Source organism: Ranitomeya variabilis, chromosome 6 (assembly GCF_051348905.1).
Source record: "Ranitomeya variabilis isolate aRanVar5 chromosome 6, aRanVar5.hap1, whole genome shotgun sequence".
NCBI lineage: Eukaryota > Metazoa > Chordata > Amphibia > Anura > Dendrobatidae > Ranitomeya > Ranitomeya variabilis.
In genome coordinates this window covers 274,642,853-274,663,600 of record NC_135237.1, presented here as the reverse complement: position 1 = coordinate 274,663,600, position 20,748 = coordinate 274,642,853, and the positions used below count along the sequence as shown (strand labels likewise).

General features: G+C 43.7%; 1 protein-coding gene across 1 annotated transcript in view; it reads right to left on the bottom strand.

The window, feature by feature from the left end:
• Positions 1-20,748, bottom strand: part of LOC143782325 (dynein axonemal heavy chain 5-like) — a 610,263-nt gene that overhangs the window by 245,101 nt on the left and 344,414 nt on the right. Inside the window, exon 56 of the mRNA XM_077269680.1 lies at positions 15,887-16,041. Within this exon, the coding sequence (XP_077125795.1) occupies positions 15,887-16,041 (155 nt within the window). The remainder of the gene's footprint in view (positions 1-15,886; positions 16,042-20,748) is intronic.

Below are 20,748 nucleotides of genomic sequence, written 5' to 3'. Positions count from 1 at the left end.
GTTAGCAGATGCAGAGCCAGCTCATCCCTATATTACAGCCAGCTCCCACTGTGGATGGCATAGAGACAACTTCTATGTCCATGCCATTCTGATGAAGTACATGTACGACCTGATGCAGTACAGTTCCACCATACTTGAATATACAGAAGCATCATATTGCTCTTACAGGTTAAAGGGGTTAGGCTGGTTTCACACTTGCGTTTTGATCCGCAGCGATTTAGAGCTAAAAAACGCATGCGTTTTTTTCCCTATACTTAACATTAAAAACGCATGCATTTTTTAAGCATGCGTTTTGACGCGTTTTCGGCAACGCATGCGTTTTTTGACGCGTGCGTTCATTTGCAGAAATGCAACCTGTAGTAATTTCTAGCGGCGTTTTTTTTGCCGCAAAAAAACGCATGCGTTTATTCGCGGCAAAAAAATGCATTGCTGTCTATGTAAACGCATGCGTTTTTAAGCACATGCGTTTGCTTGCGTTAAAAACGCATGCGTTTTTATAGAAAAACGCATGCGTTTTTATAGAAAAACACAAGAAAAAACAAGAAAACCCTAACCCTAACCCTAAACACAAGAAAAAACAAGAAAACCCTAACCCTAACCCTACCCCTACCCCTAACCCTAACCCTGACAAGCCACCCCCACCATCAAGGTGATAAAGGGATCCAAACCCTAACCCTACCCCTAACCCTAACCCTACCCCTAACCCTATATGACAGTCCATACTCTACAAGTTTATATTTTTAGTACTCTATAGCAATACCGTATATCTTGGGGTGTCCACATTGAACAAAGCTTTTTATTAGAAGAATGTCCTGGTCACCAGGTCAATATAATAGCCAATTCCTATGGATCCCTAGGGTTAGGGTTAGGGGTAGGGTTAGGATCCCTTTATCAACTTGATGGTGGATGGTGGCTTGTCAGGGTTAGGGTTAGGGTTAGGGGTAGGGTTAGTATCCCTTTATCACCTTGATGGTGGATGGTGGCTTGTCAGGGTTAGGGTTTAGATCCCTTTATCACCTTGATGGTGGGGGGTGGCTTGTCAGGGTTAGGGTTAGGGGTAGGGTTAGGGTTAGTATCCCTTTATCACCTTGATGGTGGATGGTGGCTTGTCAGGGTTAGGGTTAGGGTTTGGATCCCTTTACCACCTTGATGGTGGGGGGTGGCTTGCCAGGGTTAGGGTTAGGGGTAGAGTTAGGGTTTGGATCCCTTTATCACCTTGATGGTGAGGGGTGGCTTGTCAGGGTTAGGGTTAGGGGTAGGGTTAGGGTTAGTATCCCTTTATCACCTTGATGGTGGATGGTGGCTTGTCAGGGTTAGGGTTAGGGTTAGGGTTTGGATCCCTTTATCACCTTGATGGTGGGGGGTGGCTTATCAGTGACCTGGTGACCAGGACATTCTAATAAAAAGCTACCCCTAACCCTAACCCTTGGGATCCTAACCCTAACCCTATCAATAACCCTAACCCTAACCCTAGCTATTTCTATTTATAGTGGGTTTTCTAGTTGATTTTGATGATTGGCAGCTGTCACACACTTCTCAGCATGCGTTTAAAAAACGCAAACGCATGAAAAAACGCATGTAAACGCGGCAAAACGCCGCGTTTTTTTTCTGCATGCAAAAACGCATGCGTCTAAAAAACGCAGCGTTTTGCCGCGTTTACATGCGTTTTTTCACCACATGCGTTTTTTTTAAAAAACGCTGCAGATCAAAACGCAAGTGTGAAACCAGCCTTATAAAGGTTTTTAAAAATGCATAGAGTTTCTGTAGTTTAGATTATCAATATTAGACTGGTGTAGATCTGTTTGTAAATTTACGACATTGTCACACATTGCATCATCTCTATTGTTTCAAGTGAATGGGATAAAGCTGGAATGCCAAGCAGAGCTCCAGCCATCATTCCTCTTCAATGTTCTGCCCTTCTATGAGCTATGCTTCAGGTTCCTACTGTACTTCTGTACTGCAAGGTTTATGTGCACCAGAGAACACAGAGAGGAAACCGGTTATTACGTACCGGAAATAGGATTTTACGGAGTCCATGATAGCCACCACGGAGAGAGGGGATCCGCCCACCATCAGGACAGGAACCTACAGAATAAAAAGGGGGGTCGGTCCCCCTCGACTCCTCAGTTGTGTTTCAGAGTATGCGAGGAACTGCCCAAGGATTAGTACACAAAAAATTCTTGTTCATATTATAATACCACCAATATAAAGTAAAAGTGTAATCACACTTCCACAAAGAGTGCAGGAAATTCAGCAATTAATTAAGGGGGCGGGAACGTGAGGGTGCTTTCATGGACTCCGTAAAATCCTATTACCGGTACTTAATAACCGGGTTTCCTATCACCATGACAGCAGGCACAGAGAGACTTTCAGAGACTACCACTGGGAGGGACCACACCACTAAGCACTGATCGCCCTAACTGTAAACTAGATGTGGATGAAAGAACAAGACGGTAATGTCTATAAAAGGTGGAAGGTGATGACCACGTTGCCGCCTTACAAATCGATTCAATGGAGACATCCTCCTTTTTGGCCCATGATGACGCTATGGCTTACGCTGAGTGTGCCTTCACTTCCACTGGTGGAGATTCCCCTTTGGTTGTATATGCCAGGTTGATCGCATCCTTTATTTACTGGGTGATAGTGTTCTTTGTGACACTGAACCCCTTTCTTTGACCTTGAAAAGAGACAAACAGCGCCCTACTCTGTCTCCACACTTCCGTCCTTCCCAAGTACTCTAGCACCGCTCTTTTAGCATCTAGAGTGTGGAATTTTAGCTCCTCTGGTGTAGTAGGGTTATCATAGAAGGATGGTAAATAGATCTCCTGACTCTAGGTAAATACATTGGGTCAGGCTTTAAAACTATTTTATCCTGAAAGATCTTCAAAAAAGGAGCATCTACTGATAATGCCTGGGTTACTACGCTCACAGGCTTTTATGAATCTAGTGATCCACCTTTTCCCCGCTATGTTATAGTTATACAATACCCCCAGTGCCAACACCTGGACCCTAAGGGTACTAACAGGTAACCCCAATTCTCAGCCCTTCTGCAAGAACTGTAGGATCGCCGGAATCAGAATCTGGTCTGATAGGGGAGTTGAGAAAAACAACAAAAAAAATTCAAGGTTTTACAATAAATTTTTGTGGTTATTTCCTTTCTACTTGTTAGTAAAGTAGCTATTAGGACCTCTGAAAACCCTCTACGCCTCAGCAGCTCCCTCTCAAATTCCACAAGTTCCATTCCATCAAGTAGAGACCTTGCATCTGTGGATGAGGGAATGGCCCTTGAGAAAGAAGCCCCGGCCCCGACGGTAGCACCCTTGGGTCGATGATGGACATTTTCTTCAGCTAGGAGAACCACGGCCTCCTGAGCCAGAAGGGGGCAATTAATATCACTCTCGCACTCTCCTCTCTGACTTTCTTGAGGACTAGCGGTATCAGACACATCGGAGGAAACGCATAGGCCAGAGCATAATCCCACCGGACCCAGAGAGAGTCTAATATTTCTGGCTGGTTTGATGCCCATAGCAATGCAAACCTCCTGACCTGTCTGTTGTCTCTTGTGGCAAACGGGTCTATCAGCGGGATGCCCCATAATTGTATGATCTGCCTAAAAACCTACCGGTCCAGGGACCATTCACCCTGCCACAAGGAATGTTGACTGAGATAGTCCGCCTGAACGTTGTTTTCCCCTCTGATGTGAAGTGCTGACAGTGAGAGGAGGTGATTCTCGGCCAATGTCATAATGTCGCCTACCGTGGACATCAGCGACTGTGATCTGGTCCCCCCTTGATGGTTTAAATAAGCTACCATGGTGGTGTTGTCATTGTGTATCTGCACATGTAAATTTCGCAATGTCTGTAGAAATAGCAGGGGTGCGTACTTTACTGCCATGAGCTCCTTTAGGTTTGAGGAACACTCTTTCTCTCTGGCCGTCCACCTCCCTTGGGCTATTCTGTCTCCCATGTGAGCTCCCCACTGCAAGGGGCTGGCATCGGTCGTAATCACATTGTCGGGTACCACCCCCCATGGAACCCCTTTGGACAGATGCGCTGGGTCCAGCCACCAGGTTAGGCTGCTGACCGTGGCGACCGACAACCTTAATCTTCCTCCAAGGAGACCTCGCAACCTGCTCTCTGCCTCGAGCACTTCCCTCTGCAGCAATCTGGTCTGGGACTGAGCCCACTCTACAGCTGGCATGCAAGCTGTCACAGAACCCAGCAGGGACATAGCGTTTCTTAAGTATAGGGGCGAACTGACCATTATCCTTCTGATTTTGCGGATGATAGACAATTTTTTGGCTTCTGGGAGAAAACAATGTTGATTTACTGAGTCTAAGAGGATGCCCAGGAACTTCTGACAGGTCGAGGGGACTAGTTTTGACTTCTTCAGATTGACCAGCCAACCCAGATCCTGCAGGGATGATATTATATGGTTCAGTTTGGTACTACATTGGGCAGCCGACCCTCCCACTATCAGGAAATCATCTAGACAAGGTATAACCAAGATATCTCGTTCTCTTAAATGGGCCATCACTTCTGCGATCACCTTGGTAAATACCTGTGGTGCCATGGAGAGACCAAACGGCATAGAGGTAAACTGAAAATGTCTAACCTGATTGCCTAGTTGTACTCTGAGGTATTGCTGGTGGTCTTGGTGTATTGGTATATGATAATAGGCATCCTTCAGGTCCAGGACCGTCATGAAACACCTGGGAAATAGAAGCTTGGTTGCAGATTTGATAGACTCCATTTTAAATTGATGATGGTTCTGAAGGACCCATCTGGTTTGCAAATCAGGAAAAGAGGGGAATGAAACCCCCTCCCCTCGTGGTTTCTGGGGACCTCAACCAGGACCCGTTTTTCCCTTAAATGTCCAATTTCTATTTCCAGGGCCCGCTGCTGGTCAGGGGAGCTTCTTAAAGTCGTTAACTGGAAGAAGTCTGGGGGCATATTGCAGAACTCCAATGTCAGCCCTGATGACACTATACTGAGGACCCAGGAGCTGGATGTTATGTGGAGCCATTTATTACAGAAATATAACAATCTACCGCCCACTGGAAGATCTGGACTAGCGATAGTTGCACCCCAGTTTAGAGGACGAGGCTGCTCCGAAGTAGGCACCTTTCTGCTTCGGATCCCCCAGCTCCCAATCCCAGTGCTTGTACCTTCTCAGGAATGACAACCACTTCCTAAAGGTACTCCTAAAAGTATGGGTAAATATTTTAGGGAACCCCTTCTTTCTGTCGCCTGCCTTCATTAGGATTTCATCCAGCACGGGGCCAAACAAGCACTCACCCCGGCATGGTATAGCACATAATTTCGCATTAGTCTGGGCATCCCCCCCCAGCCCTTTAACCAGAGTGCTCAGCGGACAGCATTCGACAGGCCAGCAGATCTAGCGGCTAACCGTAAAGAATCCACCGACGCGTCTGCTAAGTAAGCCGCCCCTTCACAGATCTGAGAGGAGTCCAGCAACTTGTCTCTAGGTAACCCCGTTCTTATTTGATCTTCCAGCTGGTCCAGCCAGACTAACGTAGACCTGGCAGTACAGGTACCTGCAATCGCTGGCTAAAATGCCCCCGCTAACGATTTCCAAACTCTCTTTAGGAGCATGTCCGCCTTCCTATCCGATGGGTCCTTGCGATGACCTCCATCCTCTAGGGGTGGTGCCGAAATCTTAGATGAAGAGGCTATGGCTGCGTCTACCTTAGGGATTTTAACCCATTCCATAAGTACTTCATCATCAAATGGGTATCTCTGTTTTGAAGTGGATGGTAGAAATGTTCGGTTATCCTGTCTATCCCATTCCCTTTTAACCAGGTCTTTCACAGAGTTATCACTGGCAAGCCTGCAAACATTAGGTCCTGAGTGGACCTGGGCTCCCTGCTGTCTGCGACCCCCATAGTGGCTCCTACCGACCATACTAAGAAGTCCACATTCTCAATTGAAAAGCAAGGCCTTCCTTCCTCGTCCGAAGATGATGATGACGAGGGGGATTCTGAGGACTCAAACCCCTGCCTTCTTGCCGACGGACTAGAGCCTGAGCTAGACTCAATAATATTAGCTTTCCTTTTCCGGGTCTTCCCTCTAAGGGAGTTCCTAACTTCTCCCCTGATCAAAGATCTCAGATCCGCCGTACGTACAGGGGCCTCTTCTTCCAGGGTCTGGCAGACACATGACTGACATAGCCTCTTAGGTAACTGTCAGGGAGGGATACTGTGCATAAGGCACACCGCCTGTCCTTAGCTTTTGCTAACCTCTTAACCTGGGAAAAGAGCACAAAAGAAGGGGGGATTCAGCCATTTAGGTGACCATATTAGCACTCACCAATGTAGCTGTCCTAGCAGGTACCAGCTCTGGAGGTGGTGATCCAACGTGCGACATGGGGTCCTTGATGGCTGATGCCCCCTTCCACTGCGGCTGTCAGTGGTTCCGCTCCCTCCGGAGCGACCGCTGCTGCCCTTGCTTCTTTTCCATTGCTCTGGCGCCACTACCACCAGTGGTGGCAAGTGCTCCTCCACGGCGTCCACAGATGACTCTCCTTTCTTCACACAGGTATGCAGTGAATATCCCCAGCTCTCCCTAGATCCTGAATGTCTTTATTTTGCAATGATTTTCTGTGTGTCAGCAAGCACCCTGAATGGTATGCAGTGAATATCCCCAGCTCTCCCTGGATCCTGAATGTCTTTATTTTGCAATGATTTTGTGTGTGTCAGCAAGCACCCTGAATGGTATGCAGTGAATATCCCCAGCTCTCCCTGGATCCTGAATGTCTTTATTTTGCAGTGATTTTCTGTGTGTCAGCAAGCACCCTGAATGGTAATTTCATGTCATTCAACTCCTGTGCTAGAGTTCATCATCAGTTACACGGTTTTCAGTACTCACTGTTGTAGCTCCAGGGGGGGTCTCTGTAGATGCTTATCACAGAAGAGGTGTTAGTATAGAGATGTTATCAGGACTGCATCTTTGATCATCTATCCACACCAGGATGTGTTGAGCAGCTGTCCCTAATTTATAACTAACCAGCTCCCATAATCCCGCTGTCCTCTCCCTGCACTGCGGGCCTAAAAATTTAGATTCATTCTTAGGGGTGCACGCATGTGTGGGGTTGCACGCATTCAGCAAAGCATCGCATTAGCTAAGCATCAAGTTATAGCAGTTATTCCATGGCAGTTAGTCAGGGCAGGAGTCAGGTAACCCACACTCTGCTCTCCCTTCTATCCATGTGCTTTATTCCTATCCTCCTATGTTCCCTTGCAATCCACATTCACCGCCCAATACCCCCTCCATCACAACTCATATACATCAGCTCCTCACTCCTTCCCTCTCCCATGTACAGCTCCCATGCACTTCTCACCTTCCTGAAAAACCTCAGCCCATCTTGCCAAAACACACTGCACAAAAAAACTTCTTACAATCCCAAAAACTTCTTGCTTTTTATCTTCCTACTCCTACTGATTTCGGGAGACATCTCCCCCAACCCTGGCCCACCATCCCACAACCTCAACTGCTACCCTACCTCACATCAAAACTATTCTATCCTTATTAATATTACTTGCACTCCCTCATCTCCTTCTTTTAATTGTGCCCTTTGGAATCCACGATCTGTATGTAACAAGCTTCCTTTCCTGCACAACTACTTTCTGAACAACCCTCTGAATCTGTTGGCCCTCACTGAAACCTGGATCAAGGATTCTGACACGGTCTCCCCTGCTGCCATTTCCCATGGTGGCCTACAATTCTCCCATTCCCCGAGACCCACAAACAGACCTGGTGGTGGAGTCGGCATACTCCTCGCCCCACAATGCACCTTCCAGGTCATCCCCTGGTTCCATCACTCTCATTCCCATTTTTTGAGGTCCACACCATCAGGCTCTTCCGTCCCCTCTCCCTCAGAATAGAGGTCATATATCAGCCCCCAGACTCACCCACCCACTTCCTGGACCATTTCTCTGTCTGGCTGCCGCACTTCATGTCCTCAGAACTTCCAACCCTAATGCTGGGAGACTTCAACATCCCCATAAACAGCCCCACTTCTACATCTGCATCCCAGCTTCTATCACTAACCACTTAGCTCGGCCTCTCACAGCTCTCAACCTCTGAGACACACAAGGATGGTAACACCCTTGACCTAGTCTTTGTCCGGGTGTGTTCAAATTTCCTACCTAAATAACTCACCGCTTCCCCTCTCTGACCACAACATTCTCTCCTTCATGCTCCCAAATCCTCGCTCATCCCAGCACCCTCCTACCTACTGTACCATTCAGTCAGAAATCTACAAGCCATTAACCCTCATACACTTTCAGACTCCTTACACTCATCACTGTCCCCAATCTCCTCTTTTTCCTGTCCTGATCTGGCGGTACATCACTACAATGACACTCTTAGAAGCACCCTAGACCAAGTGGCTCCCCTCACCCTCAGAACCTCCTGGCTCACATCGCAAACCCGATTTCTCCAGCGATGCTCTAGGAGTGCTGAATGCTTATAGAGGAAAACTCGCACACCAGAAGACTTCATACACTTCAAATTTATGTTAAAAACCTATAACTCTGCCCTTCACATCACCAAACAGACCTACTACAGCACCCTGATCTCCTCACTATCCAACAACCCCATGAAACTTTTTGACACCTTTCACTCCCTCCTCAGGACAAAAGCTCAAGCCCCTATCACAGACATTTGTGCTGATGACCTGGCCTCCCACTTTATAGAGAAAATAGACTATATCCGTCAGGAAATCCACTCCCAATCACCAAGTTCAGTGACTCCAATCCCTCCCTGCATCTCCCCTGGCTCACTCTCTGCATTTGATCCCATCGCAGAAGGAGAAGTCTCCATGCTCCTCTCTTCTTCTCGTCTGACTACATGCACTACTGACCCCATTCCCTCTCTCTCCAGTCGTCACTACTCACATAACTACAATCTTTAATCTCTCACTCTCCTCAGGTATTTTCCTGTCCTCCTTCAAATACTATCATTACTCCATTACTAAAGAAACCCACCCTCGACCCATCCTGCACAAACAACTACAGACCGGTCTCCAATCTCCCCTTCATCTCTAAACTCTTGGAGCCCCGAGTTTACTCCCGCCTTACCCGTTACCTCTCCATTCACTCCCTCCTAGACCCTTCACAGTCCAGCTTCTGCCCCCTACACTCGACAGAAACTGCATTCATCAAAGTGACCAACGACCTTCTGACAGCAAAATGTAACAGTGACCACTCTCTGCTCATTCTTCTCGATCTTTCTGCAGCTTTTGACACTGTTGACCACCCTCTCTTACGCTCTAGGCTCCAGTCACTTGGCATTAAGGACACTGCTCTCTCCTGGTTCTCCTCCTATCTTTCTGACAGCTCATTCAGTGTTCTGTTCTCTGGTTCCACTTCATCTCCTATTTCTCTCACTGTCAGGGTACCACAGGGCTCAGTCCTTGGCCCCCTTCTCTTCTCCCTCTACACGGTCCCAATTGGACAGACCATCAGCAGATTTGGCTTTCAGTACCATCTTTATGCCGACGACACACAACTATACACGTCATCCCCTGGCCTTACTCCTGCTGTACTGCAGAACACCACTGACTGTCTGTCCGCAGTCTCCGACATCATGTCTGCTATTTATCTGAAACTCAACCTCTCCAAAACTGAACTTCTTCTGCTCCCACCATCCACTAACCTACCTAAACCTGACGTTTCACTCTCCGTGGGTGGCACCATAATAACACCGCGGCAGCAGGCGCGCTGTCTGGGTGTTATGTTTGACTCCGATCTCTCCTTCACATCCCATATACAATCTCTTGCCTGCTCATGCCGCTTACATCTAAAGAACATCTCTAGAATCCGCCCTTTTCTCACTATAGAAACAACAAAAACCCTCACTGTTGCCCTGATCCACTCCTGCCTGGACTACTGCAACGCTCTATTAATTGGCCTACCCCTCACTCGACTTTCCCCTCTCCAGTCTATCCTTAATGCAGCAGCCAGGGTCGTCTATCTAGCTAATCGTTACTTAAACGTGTCCGCTCTTCGCCAGTCATTATGCTGGCTGCCCATTCATTACAGGATACAATTCAAAGTACTTGTTCTCACCCACAAAGCTCTTCACAGTGCGGCACCCCCTTACATCTCCTCCCTCATTTCTGTCTATCGGCCCAACCGACCTCTGCGCTCTGCAAATGACCTTCGACTAACCTCTGCACTAATTGGTACCTCCCACTCCTGACTCCAAGACTTCTCCCGTGCTGCGCCAATCCTCTGGAATGCTCTACCCCATGAAATTAGGACCATCCACAATTTGCATAGTTTTAGGCGCTCCCTCAAAACACATTTTTTCAGAGCGGCCTATCATGTTCCCTACTCAGTTATTTTGTTTGTGTGTAGCCCATTCACTACTTCCATCTATCCCCCACTCCCTGAAGATGGCTGGACCATCATTGTAAATACATCATTGTAAATACACACCTGTGCTTTGTATCTCCTCCACCTCAATGTAGATTGTAAGCTCTCACGAGCAGGGTCATCTTGTGTTGCTGTAATTATTGTATTGTTAACATTGTTTCTTATGACTGTTGTGTTTGAAGCTGTTAAACTGTAAAGCGCTGCGGAATATGTTGGCGCTATATAAATAAAGATTATTATTATTAATATTATGACATCTTTGCAGCACACTTCCAGCTGCATAACACCGGCATAAGGAGGCCTGGCCCTGCCTCCTGTAACACGCCTCCCTTGCCCCTCCTGGAAGTTGTCACCATCACTTCCGGGTCACAGGCACTTCTTCCTCCCCACGCTGCCGCAGCTTACTGCTCCACGTGCGACGCCAGCCGGGTCTTCTGGATGGACACAGGGACTCATTTCTCCCCTGTGCTGCACTAGGGCAACCCAGGGTCGCCTCACCCAGACCCTGGGGATCACAACATCCTGGCCAGACGAGGGAGGGTCTACGAGAGAACACCCCCGATGCTTCTTCCGGTGCCCTGTCTCTGCCGCTCTCTACAGATGCTGCGCAGAGGCTCCAGGACCAGGGTAAGACTTCTTCTGCTGGTTCCCGCTCAGAACAGGAACTCAACTGAGGAGGCGAGGGGCACTGCCCCCTTTTTATTCTGTAGGTTCCTGTCCTAATGCTGGGCAGATCCCCTCTCTCTGTGGGTGCTGTCGTGGCGATAGGAAAATACCAGTTATTCCCTGGCCCTGCACAAAAATAACGTGAAAGTTATGCCCATGGTAGAACAGAACACTGATCAGGAATGCCAGGAGATTGAATGAGGCAGGTGCAAAATTTCCAGACGAGTGCCTGACATCACAGGGACAGAGTGACGCTGTGGGAGACGATACATAGGATAATGAAGTACAGAGGCAGAGTTATCTTCAGGGCTATGTCCTCCCCATAGCCTGGAAGAGGTCATTTACATGAAGTGATAAAATATGATTTCTCACCAACAAGGTATCTGATATGAAGCACATAGGTATCACTCTTTTCAGCATACTATGACCTGTATGTGCATATTAATAGTTTATATAAGTCAAATGTGGTGACAGATTCCCTTTAATTCCCAAAATAAATAATAAAGAGGCTGCAGTGCTCATCCATGCACCACGTAGTGCACCACTCCAGAGTTATTTTTTTTTTATTTTACTGGAGTGGTATCACTAATTCCTGTTCCCTGACTCTAGGATTATACTTACCAACCACCGTCTTCTGCTCTTCCTGGGGCCACTCCAGTCCCAATCTGCCATATTGTGCCTGAACAGAAGTCAGAGGTAATGGTCAAGCTCTCAATGTAAGTCTATGACAGCTTTGTTCTGGCTCTCATAGACTTACATTTAGTAGTTACTTCCACCTTGCCCGCCCAACACTGAAACAATCAAAAAATTCACAACCTGCAGAAGTCGACCAAAGCACCTCCGATAACAAATGAAGACGGAGGCTGGTATATTACTAGAGGCAGTGAACTTACATTAGTGATAACTCCCCAGCTGCAAAAAAAAAAACGCTAGAGTGGTGTTTTGAGATAAAAAAGTAATTGCATGAGAAAAAAAAGTGGAAAAAAAAAATCTGAACAAAATCAAACTATGTAGTTCTGTTTACGGTAAACCAAAATATATCTCCTTTATGCCAAAACACAAAAAGGTGACTGGGGTTGTGGTTAATACCCATCAGGTATTTCTGATATATATAATTCCTTGATCATATAGCATTTTTATAGTGTTTTATAGCTTTTAATACAAGTGAAGAAATACCATGTCAGTATTACATTCAGGGATGTGCTAAGATCATTGGAAATCATGCAAATACAGAACCATCCACATGACAGTATGCTTTTTTCAATAGGGAAATGTTCAAAATTAAGAACTGAACTTCCCTTCACAAAATGTGTAGCTGCAACATTAAAAAGAGGCGAATGCACGAGTCTACATGAGGTCAATATACTACATCTGTTTTGCTAGCACATTTTGTCTCCTTGTCACGGGGTAAAATGCTCAAGAGTCCTTATTTCGAGAAACAAAATTGCTCCATTTTCTGTCTGCATTAATGAGTGTCTTGAAGGAGTTAGACTCATTAGCTGCTGAATCATTGCACTGCATGGTTAACAGCTATCGGTCAAGAGTATTTCTTTCCCCCTTTACATAAAATCTGTCATCACGGCAAGACATATATAGAAACCTGCTATTATCTTGTATTCTGCTGAAGGGCCACTGAACGCATTAGACAGCTGAAGGCTCAAGCACAGACATGCAATTGTATATTACACCGCTTGCTTGCAGATGCTAACTGACAATTAAATCTTGCTGGTTTTATTAAAGTCATTGATTCAACTCAAGGAAAGATAGAAGAGCCTTGCAAACAATGACAATTTAGGATGAATATTTTATACCAGCCAAGCTAAAGTCTACCTAAATGAGTGATTCCAGGTTTCTAAGCAAAGACCTTGAAACTTATTTGACATAATGCTTTTCATGGTGTTGAGGAGTTATGTTAATCCTACGGTAGGAAAAAAAAATGTTGAAACACTGTTCTTACAGCTTTGCCTTGTGCTATTCCTCTATTATTCCTCTTAGAAATACCTGAATAAATTGACAAATGGGTGTTAGCAGTTAGGGGTGCGTCTCTACACATAATGAGTTATAAGAAAAGATGCTCTGGTATGGTTTCATGTTGAACAAAAGTACTTAATAAACTAGAAAAGATAGGAGAAGTAACATGCCCATTGAGCACACACTACTTAGTAAATAAGTTTAGAGTGTTGGAATCGAGTACAAATGGCCAACCAGAGGAAATTATTCTGAGGACATTCCCGTCATCCACACAGAACATGCAAGCCTAAATGTAGCATAAACTTGTGAGACATCACTGCAAACATAGCCTAAATAATTTATCAAGTGTAAGTGGTTATCCCTGAATTAACCCAAAATAGGATAACAAATTATCTACTCCAAAGTTAGCTTTACATGGGGATGTTGTCTGTTGGTTTTCATAGCCTGTATAGCAGCACCATTATAATAAGAAATCTTGGGCATACCGGACGATATCTATTGAAGTCCCCTAGATTGCCAGTTCAACGTTCCATATTATTATTATTATTAGTAGTAGTATATATTTCTAGAGGATTATTGATTCCATGGTGCTCTACATGAGAAAGGGTTATATACAAAATACAAATAGAAATTACAATGAACAAACTAACAATGATACACTGGTAGAGGAGGTGGAGGGCCCTGCCCTTGCGGGCTTACAGTCTACAGTCCTATAACACAACATGCATTTTAGTATTGAGCATGCTGGATGAGAAAAATGATGAAACAACAGTACTAAGATAGACTAAGAGTGTCACAGGTTTACTGCGACAGAGAGGAGTCAGAAGACCGCAGCGTTTGATTTCTCCTACTCCTGCACTGATTAGAAGCACTTCACCTTCATATTAAAGATTGAGGTTTCTTTCAGCAGTGCAGTGGTTAATCTGCTCAGTTCAGAGCTCTTGGAAGCTTTCATGCATTAAGACTCTCAGCTGTTCACTGTTAGTCACTCCCCTCTCAAATATTCTGGGTCCTGGCAAGCACTCATTGCCATAGAAAGCTTCATGGTGCTTGGTTAGGAGATGGTGGTTTGTGGTTGTTGTTTGAGAAGGTGTTTGGTGGATTTATCTGAGACTCTTGCTAGGTTTTGGGTGTGTGCTAATCCCCCTCATTTGCCTTTTTTTTTGTTTTACTCCATCCTCCACTCCCCAGTGTTTACCTCTGTTGTTTGTGTGAGTATATTTGTATGTTTCATATTTTTCATTATCCCTGTTCGTATTACCTTGTTAGTCTGGTTGGTGTATTATGGTACACTACTACTCCCCTCCTCCCTGGGTGAGGGAAGGGTACAGACTGAGGGAAGATTCAGGAGCTAAGGCAAGGTACATGGCCCCGGCGACTTCAAAATCAGGTGTAATCAGGGGAACAGGGCGAGCTAGGACACACCTAGCATTAGGGACACATAGGAGCCCTTGGTCCCGGGACACACAACAACAGAGTCGTGACAAAGAGTCTGTTTACATAAACAAACTGGCGGAATTAAACAACTGCCAATTTTGACAACCTTTACTAATCGGTGTTCGTTTAAAAGCCTGTTTGAAGAGGCAAATTATGGTAAATGATGCACACGGAGTGTTCTGTAATAGATTGCTCAGTTCACATATGCTGGGAGTGTGAGTCCTGTTTACACCGCATGATGCACTGCCAAGAACGATGATCTTTTGCATTGCACAAAAGATCATTTCACCCGACGTACGAGTGTTTTGCTCATTCATCGGGTGACTGTCAGTCTGTTTGTACTGGAAGATTATTGTGAAATGAGCATTCTTAAGAATACTAGTTCACAACTATTTTTTGATGTAAATGCAGTTTAAGAATAAAAATTATATTTCTTCACAGCGAACACATTTTTTCCTATACAACATAACAAGAAAAGAGATTTTCACAGGAGTACTGTATAAAATTAATATATTACTAAATTGTTCACATTGAAAATTTATCTCTAGACTTACTATAAGAGGTTTGAGAATCAGACTGGCCCACTGGAGAACAGGTGCATCCCCACGTGGACCTTGTGCCTGAGTAGGCACCCCTCTCCCTATATGAAGTGTTTGGCACAGTACACTTAATGTAACATGGATAGACCAAAGCAGCATCTCATTATTGATTTAACAAACTACTCAATTTATTATTATACAGAAACATATATTTGTGAACGAGGGTAAGGTAAAATGATATGCTGTTGAACCCCCCCCCCCCCCCCCCCCCAACCAGGGTTGTCATCTTGACTTATTTTTTCAAGGCAGCTTAACAAAAAATCAGACAATCAGTTTTATGGACACATTGGAAAACCATAACAAATCATTATGATTATAAGGGATTCCCACCTTCCGATATGAAGACATTAGCTGTACTTACTGTAAACTGTAAAGTAATGCTTTTATTCTCAATAATTTATAGCTGTTTCTACAGCCTCAAAAAAACCAGACGCCTCCAAAACTTTTTGCAGTCAGGGCAAAAAAGTGCGCTATTTTTACAGACTATCCAAGAATTTCTGGACGGTTGGCATTCCTAACTGTGGCATTGCACAGTATATTTTCTTCTGCCCAATATTTACATATACTTTATATGGTATATACTCTACCTAGATTGCATGTAAAAGTGTAAAAATAAAAATCGTCCAGTCTCTATCTAAACTTTTGCATGAGGTTTAGTATCACGCATGTTCAATTATAGATAACATGAGTACAGTTTATTCTTAAATTGACATTCAACCCATAAAATTGTGAAAAAAAGAAGAAAAGTTATACCAGTGTTTTTGGTCAGCATTTCTAGTCCAAGTTCTTACAACTCATTAATTGAAATATTTACCTGGACAGAGTAATCTGGAAGCTCTGGTAACCCGCTATAAAGGAAGCCAATCTAGTCAAACTCTGCTTTCCTGATCCTCCAACACCAACCAGCAATGCATTTCCTTGTGGAGTCCGAATAATACGGGATATTTTTATAAGGTGTATCATTGCATCCTGAACAATCAAAAACAATCTTTAGTCATTATTGGGTTTATTATAAAACTCTATGAAACACATCTATGATATTATCTATGATATTAGTCCCCAGCATGTTGAGTATGTCTACTAATAAGGAGATTAAATACTTTTCAAACAATTTTAACTAGTAAGTTCACTAAGGAAAGGCAGAACAATATTTGCCTGATATCTTGGTCATTTCCGCCATCTTACACTAAGCAAAGATCGGATAAAGAAAACTGTGAAAAAATGCATTTTCCTTTCATGGTGATAAAAGCTGATTAATATGGACTAGAGATGGTTACATTCAATGGAACTTATATTCAATATTTTCTTGTCTCAGCACAAACATTTATTACTCGATCCACTGCACCATTGTTTCTCTTTCTAATCTTTACTTTTTTGTATCTTCATTCAAGCTATATATTTTAACCCCTTCCCTTCACTACATGCCCCGTACTAGTACGGCGCATGTCGTGTCTCCCCCTTTGATGTGGGCTCCAGCGCTGAGCCCACCTCAAAGCCGCGACATGTCAGCTGTTTTGTACAGCTGACATGTGCGCGTAATAGCTGATAGCGGTATTTAACTACCGCTCCCGGCCGCATGAGCGCATCGCCGACCCCTGTCACATGATCGGGGGTCAGCGATGCGTCAGGATAGTAACCATAGAGGTCCTTGAGACCTCTGATGATCGCTGCTATGTAGCTGAGCCGATCGAGTTGTGCCAGCTTCTAGCCTCCCATGGAGGCCATTATTGAAGGATGGCAAAAGTTAAAAAAAAAGTTTTAAAAAATATGAAAAAAAAAAAATATATAAAAGTTTAAATCACCCCCTTTTCGCCCCATCCAAAATAAAACAATAAAAAAAATCAAACCTACACATATTTGGTATCGCTGCGTTCAGAATCGCCCGATCAATCAATAAAAAAAAGCATTAACCTGATCGCTAAACAGCGTAGCAAGAAAAAAAATTTGAAACGCCAGAATTATGTTATTTTGATTGCCGTGACATTGCATTAAAATGCAATAACGGGCGATAAAAAGAACGTATCTGCACAAAAGTGGTATCATTAAAAACATCAGCTCGGCACGCAAAAAATAAGCCCCACCCGACCCCAGATCACGAAAAATGGAGACTCTATGGGTATCGGAAAATGGCACATTTTTTTTTAGCAAAGTTTTTAATTTTTTTTCACCACTTAGGTAAAAAATAACCTAGACATGTTAGGTGTCTATGAACTTGTAATGACCGGGAGAATCATAATGGCAGGTCAGTTTTAGCAATTAGTGAACAGAGCAAAAAAGCCAAACAAAAAACAAGTGTGGGATTGCACTTTTTTTGCAATTTCACCATTTCACAACACTTGGAATTTTTTTCCCGTTTTCTAGTACAAGACATGGTAAAACCAATGGTGTCGTTCAAAAGTACAATTCATCTCGCAAAAAATAAGCCCTCACATGACCATATTGACGGAAAAATAAAAAAGTTATGGCTCTGGGAAGGAGGGGAGCGAAAATGAAAACGCAAAAAAGAACAAGGGCCGCAGCGTGAAGGGTTTTGAGTCTAATTTAAAATCATATAGTATATTACAGGCTGACCATATGAGGCCAAAGATGGTGCAACTATCTGACAGATATAATACTACTACAGTATATAGTCAGTTAGGTCTGTACCACCTTCATTTTCCATTTGCAGGTCTCCGCATATCTTTATGTAATTGGTAAAACAATGATGAGGCTTCATTTTAATTGGTTTTAATAATATATTACATTAAGATTGTTTAATATCACTTCAACATTTTTTCTTTATATGTTTAATACAAAAAATGTTATGTTTTTCCTTAGATGGTACATATCTTTTCACCGTCTCAAGACATAATGACAAGGTACAGTACAATTACGGTACTTAATTGACATTGCACATTATAATAGATCGCACACAATGAAATATCATATTTACCCTTATTAAACAAAATCAGCAAATAAATTCTATGGAGCAGAATGAAACATATTCCTATAATGATTTGACAATATCTGGCACCATGGGGCTCCTTAATAATAGCCCAGTTATCCCATTATCACAGAATGTATAGAACGCAGTTCACTTTCGAGATGAGGGAAAGCAGTTACTTCCCAATTTTGACTTGTACAAGATATTTACCAGAACAGAAAGCAGAGTTTTAGGGAACTGGATACATACACTTGACTTTGGTGTGTATGTTGTTCTCGGTGTCATGCATTATTTAAGAGCCGCTGCAAGCGTTTTTTGTAAGACGTAGGAGAGCCAATCTCAGCTACATAAAGCATATAGATTTACAAAGGTTAAACATGCTTTGGGCTATGGAAGGGAATTTATTTTGTATATTATTACATAATATTTTTATTCTATATGTTTAAGTTTTAGTTAGAAAACTGCAAAATCTAAAGTACAGAAGTCAAATAAGGTGACTGACAATGATGTGAGTGCAGTGCTGTATTCAGTCTGCTGCTTGTCTGAGGTATACTTATTATTTCTCTGATTATGTAACCTACAGCTGATCTGATTCCCTTGCGTGCCCACAACTGAAGAGGACAAAAGGACATTTGAAAAATGATGGTGGTGTAAAGTGGATAATAGGGAAACAGTATTTATAAACTTTTTCTTTGTAGTGTGACTATGTGGTTTATGTTGGCAGATATGCAACAGATACAGACTTATTTGTGTGCAGGAGGAGTTTACACTTTTCTGACAGTAGATGGCGATGTTGTTACTGTTATATGCTTAGTTGAATGTAATGCATATACTTGTTGTATTTTGGTTTCACTTTCTCTCTGGAAAGAGATCTTTTTAGACATCCTGTTATGCTGTATTAAGAAGCTGATGCATGTACCTCATGTTCTGTGTAGATAAAAGTTGAATTACCCCATATAATCTACTCTCACAAGTTTCTTCTGCGACCAAACTATGCAACAGTTTAATGGTATAAACATTTGGAGTTTCAAAATTGCATATTTTTCAAAATGTTTGTCAAATTTCAGATATTTTTACAAATACAGATCTGGCAAAAATTAAGAAACCACTGCAAAATGTTCAGTTTGTCTGATTTTTCTCTTTATAGGTATATTTGGTATATTTTTGAGTAAAATGTAAATTGCTCATTTATTCTATAAACTTCTGAAAACATGTCTCAGAATTTCCAAGCAATAATTTTTTTTTTCTGAAAAGGAGAAATGGTCAAAATTAAAAAACAGTGCTTTCAGACCTCAAATAATGCAAAGAAAACAAGTTCATAATCATTTAGAAACAACAATACTAATGTTTTAAATCAGGAAGAGTTCAGAAATCAATATTTTGTGGAATAACCATGATTTTTAATCACAGCTTTCATGCGTCTTGGCATGCTTTCCACCAGTCTTTCACACTGCTTCTGGCGCAAAAAATGTAAGCAGTTCTTCTTTGATTGATGGCTTGTGACTATCCATCATCATCTTGATTACATTCCAGAGGTTTGCAATGGGGTTCAGGTCTAGAGATTAGGCTGCCCATGACAGGATTTTGATGTAGTGGTCTCTTAATTTTTGCCAGAGCTATCCTGCAACACAGGATAAGTCATCAATATCAGAGGGGTCTCACATCAGGCACCATCACAGATCATCTCTTACAGTCACAGAGAGTGGATGGATGTAGACAATGAATGTGTTGTGCAGCTCCATTCAATGCGTAGTGGTTGCTGCACATCTGCCCCCATTATCTAGTGGTGGCAATGTAAACTTTGAATAGAGCCGTCCACAACTTAGCACTCTTACTAAACTGTTATTGGCTCTGGTGATAACTGTATGTAGCAATGTGCAGAGCTCCAGTACACAGCACTGTTCAGTGTGTAGCAGCATCTCCAGAGAACTGCAGATCAGGTCCTCTTTTAGCTGGAGCTAATAACAGCTGATCGCTGTGGCCAGAGGCATATCAGGGGGAGCAAGTGGGGAGCAATCAGAAAGGTAGGGGGGCACCATCGGGCTGCCTGATGCAGCGGTCTGAGATGTCTCCCATGCAGCTAGATTCTGCCACCCCCACAACCCCAGAGTGGCATTGGCTCAGAGAAGATGTAAATCACAGTCTCCTGGTTTTGGGGTGACTTCAGCAATAGAGTTGAGCGACTTTTACTTTTTTAGGATCGAGTCGGGTTTCGCGAAACCTGACTTTGTCAAAAGTCGGGTCGGGTGAAATCGGCCGATTATTGCAAAAAGTCGGGGATCCGACTGAAACACGAAACCCAATGCAAGTCAATGGGGAAGCAAAGTCGGCAGTGAGTGGAGGACAGGAAAACACCTACAGTGCCCATTTTAATGCCAAAAACATCAATTATTGTTACTTAAGCTTGTCAATCTTAATTTGCCTTATAATAATAGTTAGGCATTGAAAATTGGGGGTCATTTGGCTAAAGTTGTGGGGGGGGTAGGGCTGGCTCAAGTTTTCCGTGGGTCCAGGAAACGCGGACTACGTCACGGCGGTGGAGCAGGGAGAGCACACTCGTTTGCATTGGCACTGGCACTGGCACAGGGCCCCTCAAAGTACGGCGGTGTGTTGGACGACGGGGGCGCCTCCCACCGGCAGAGACACTTTTGCGTACTATGAGGGGCCCTGTGCCAGTGACGTCGCCAACGAGTATGCCCCCCCATCTGATGAAGGAACCTGCACTTTCATCTGCACCTTCCTCTTTGTCCCCG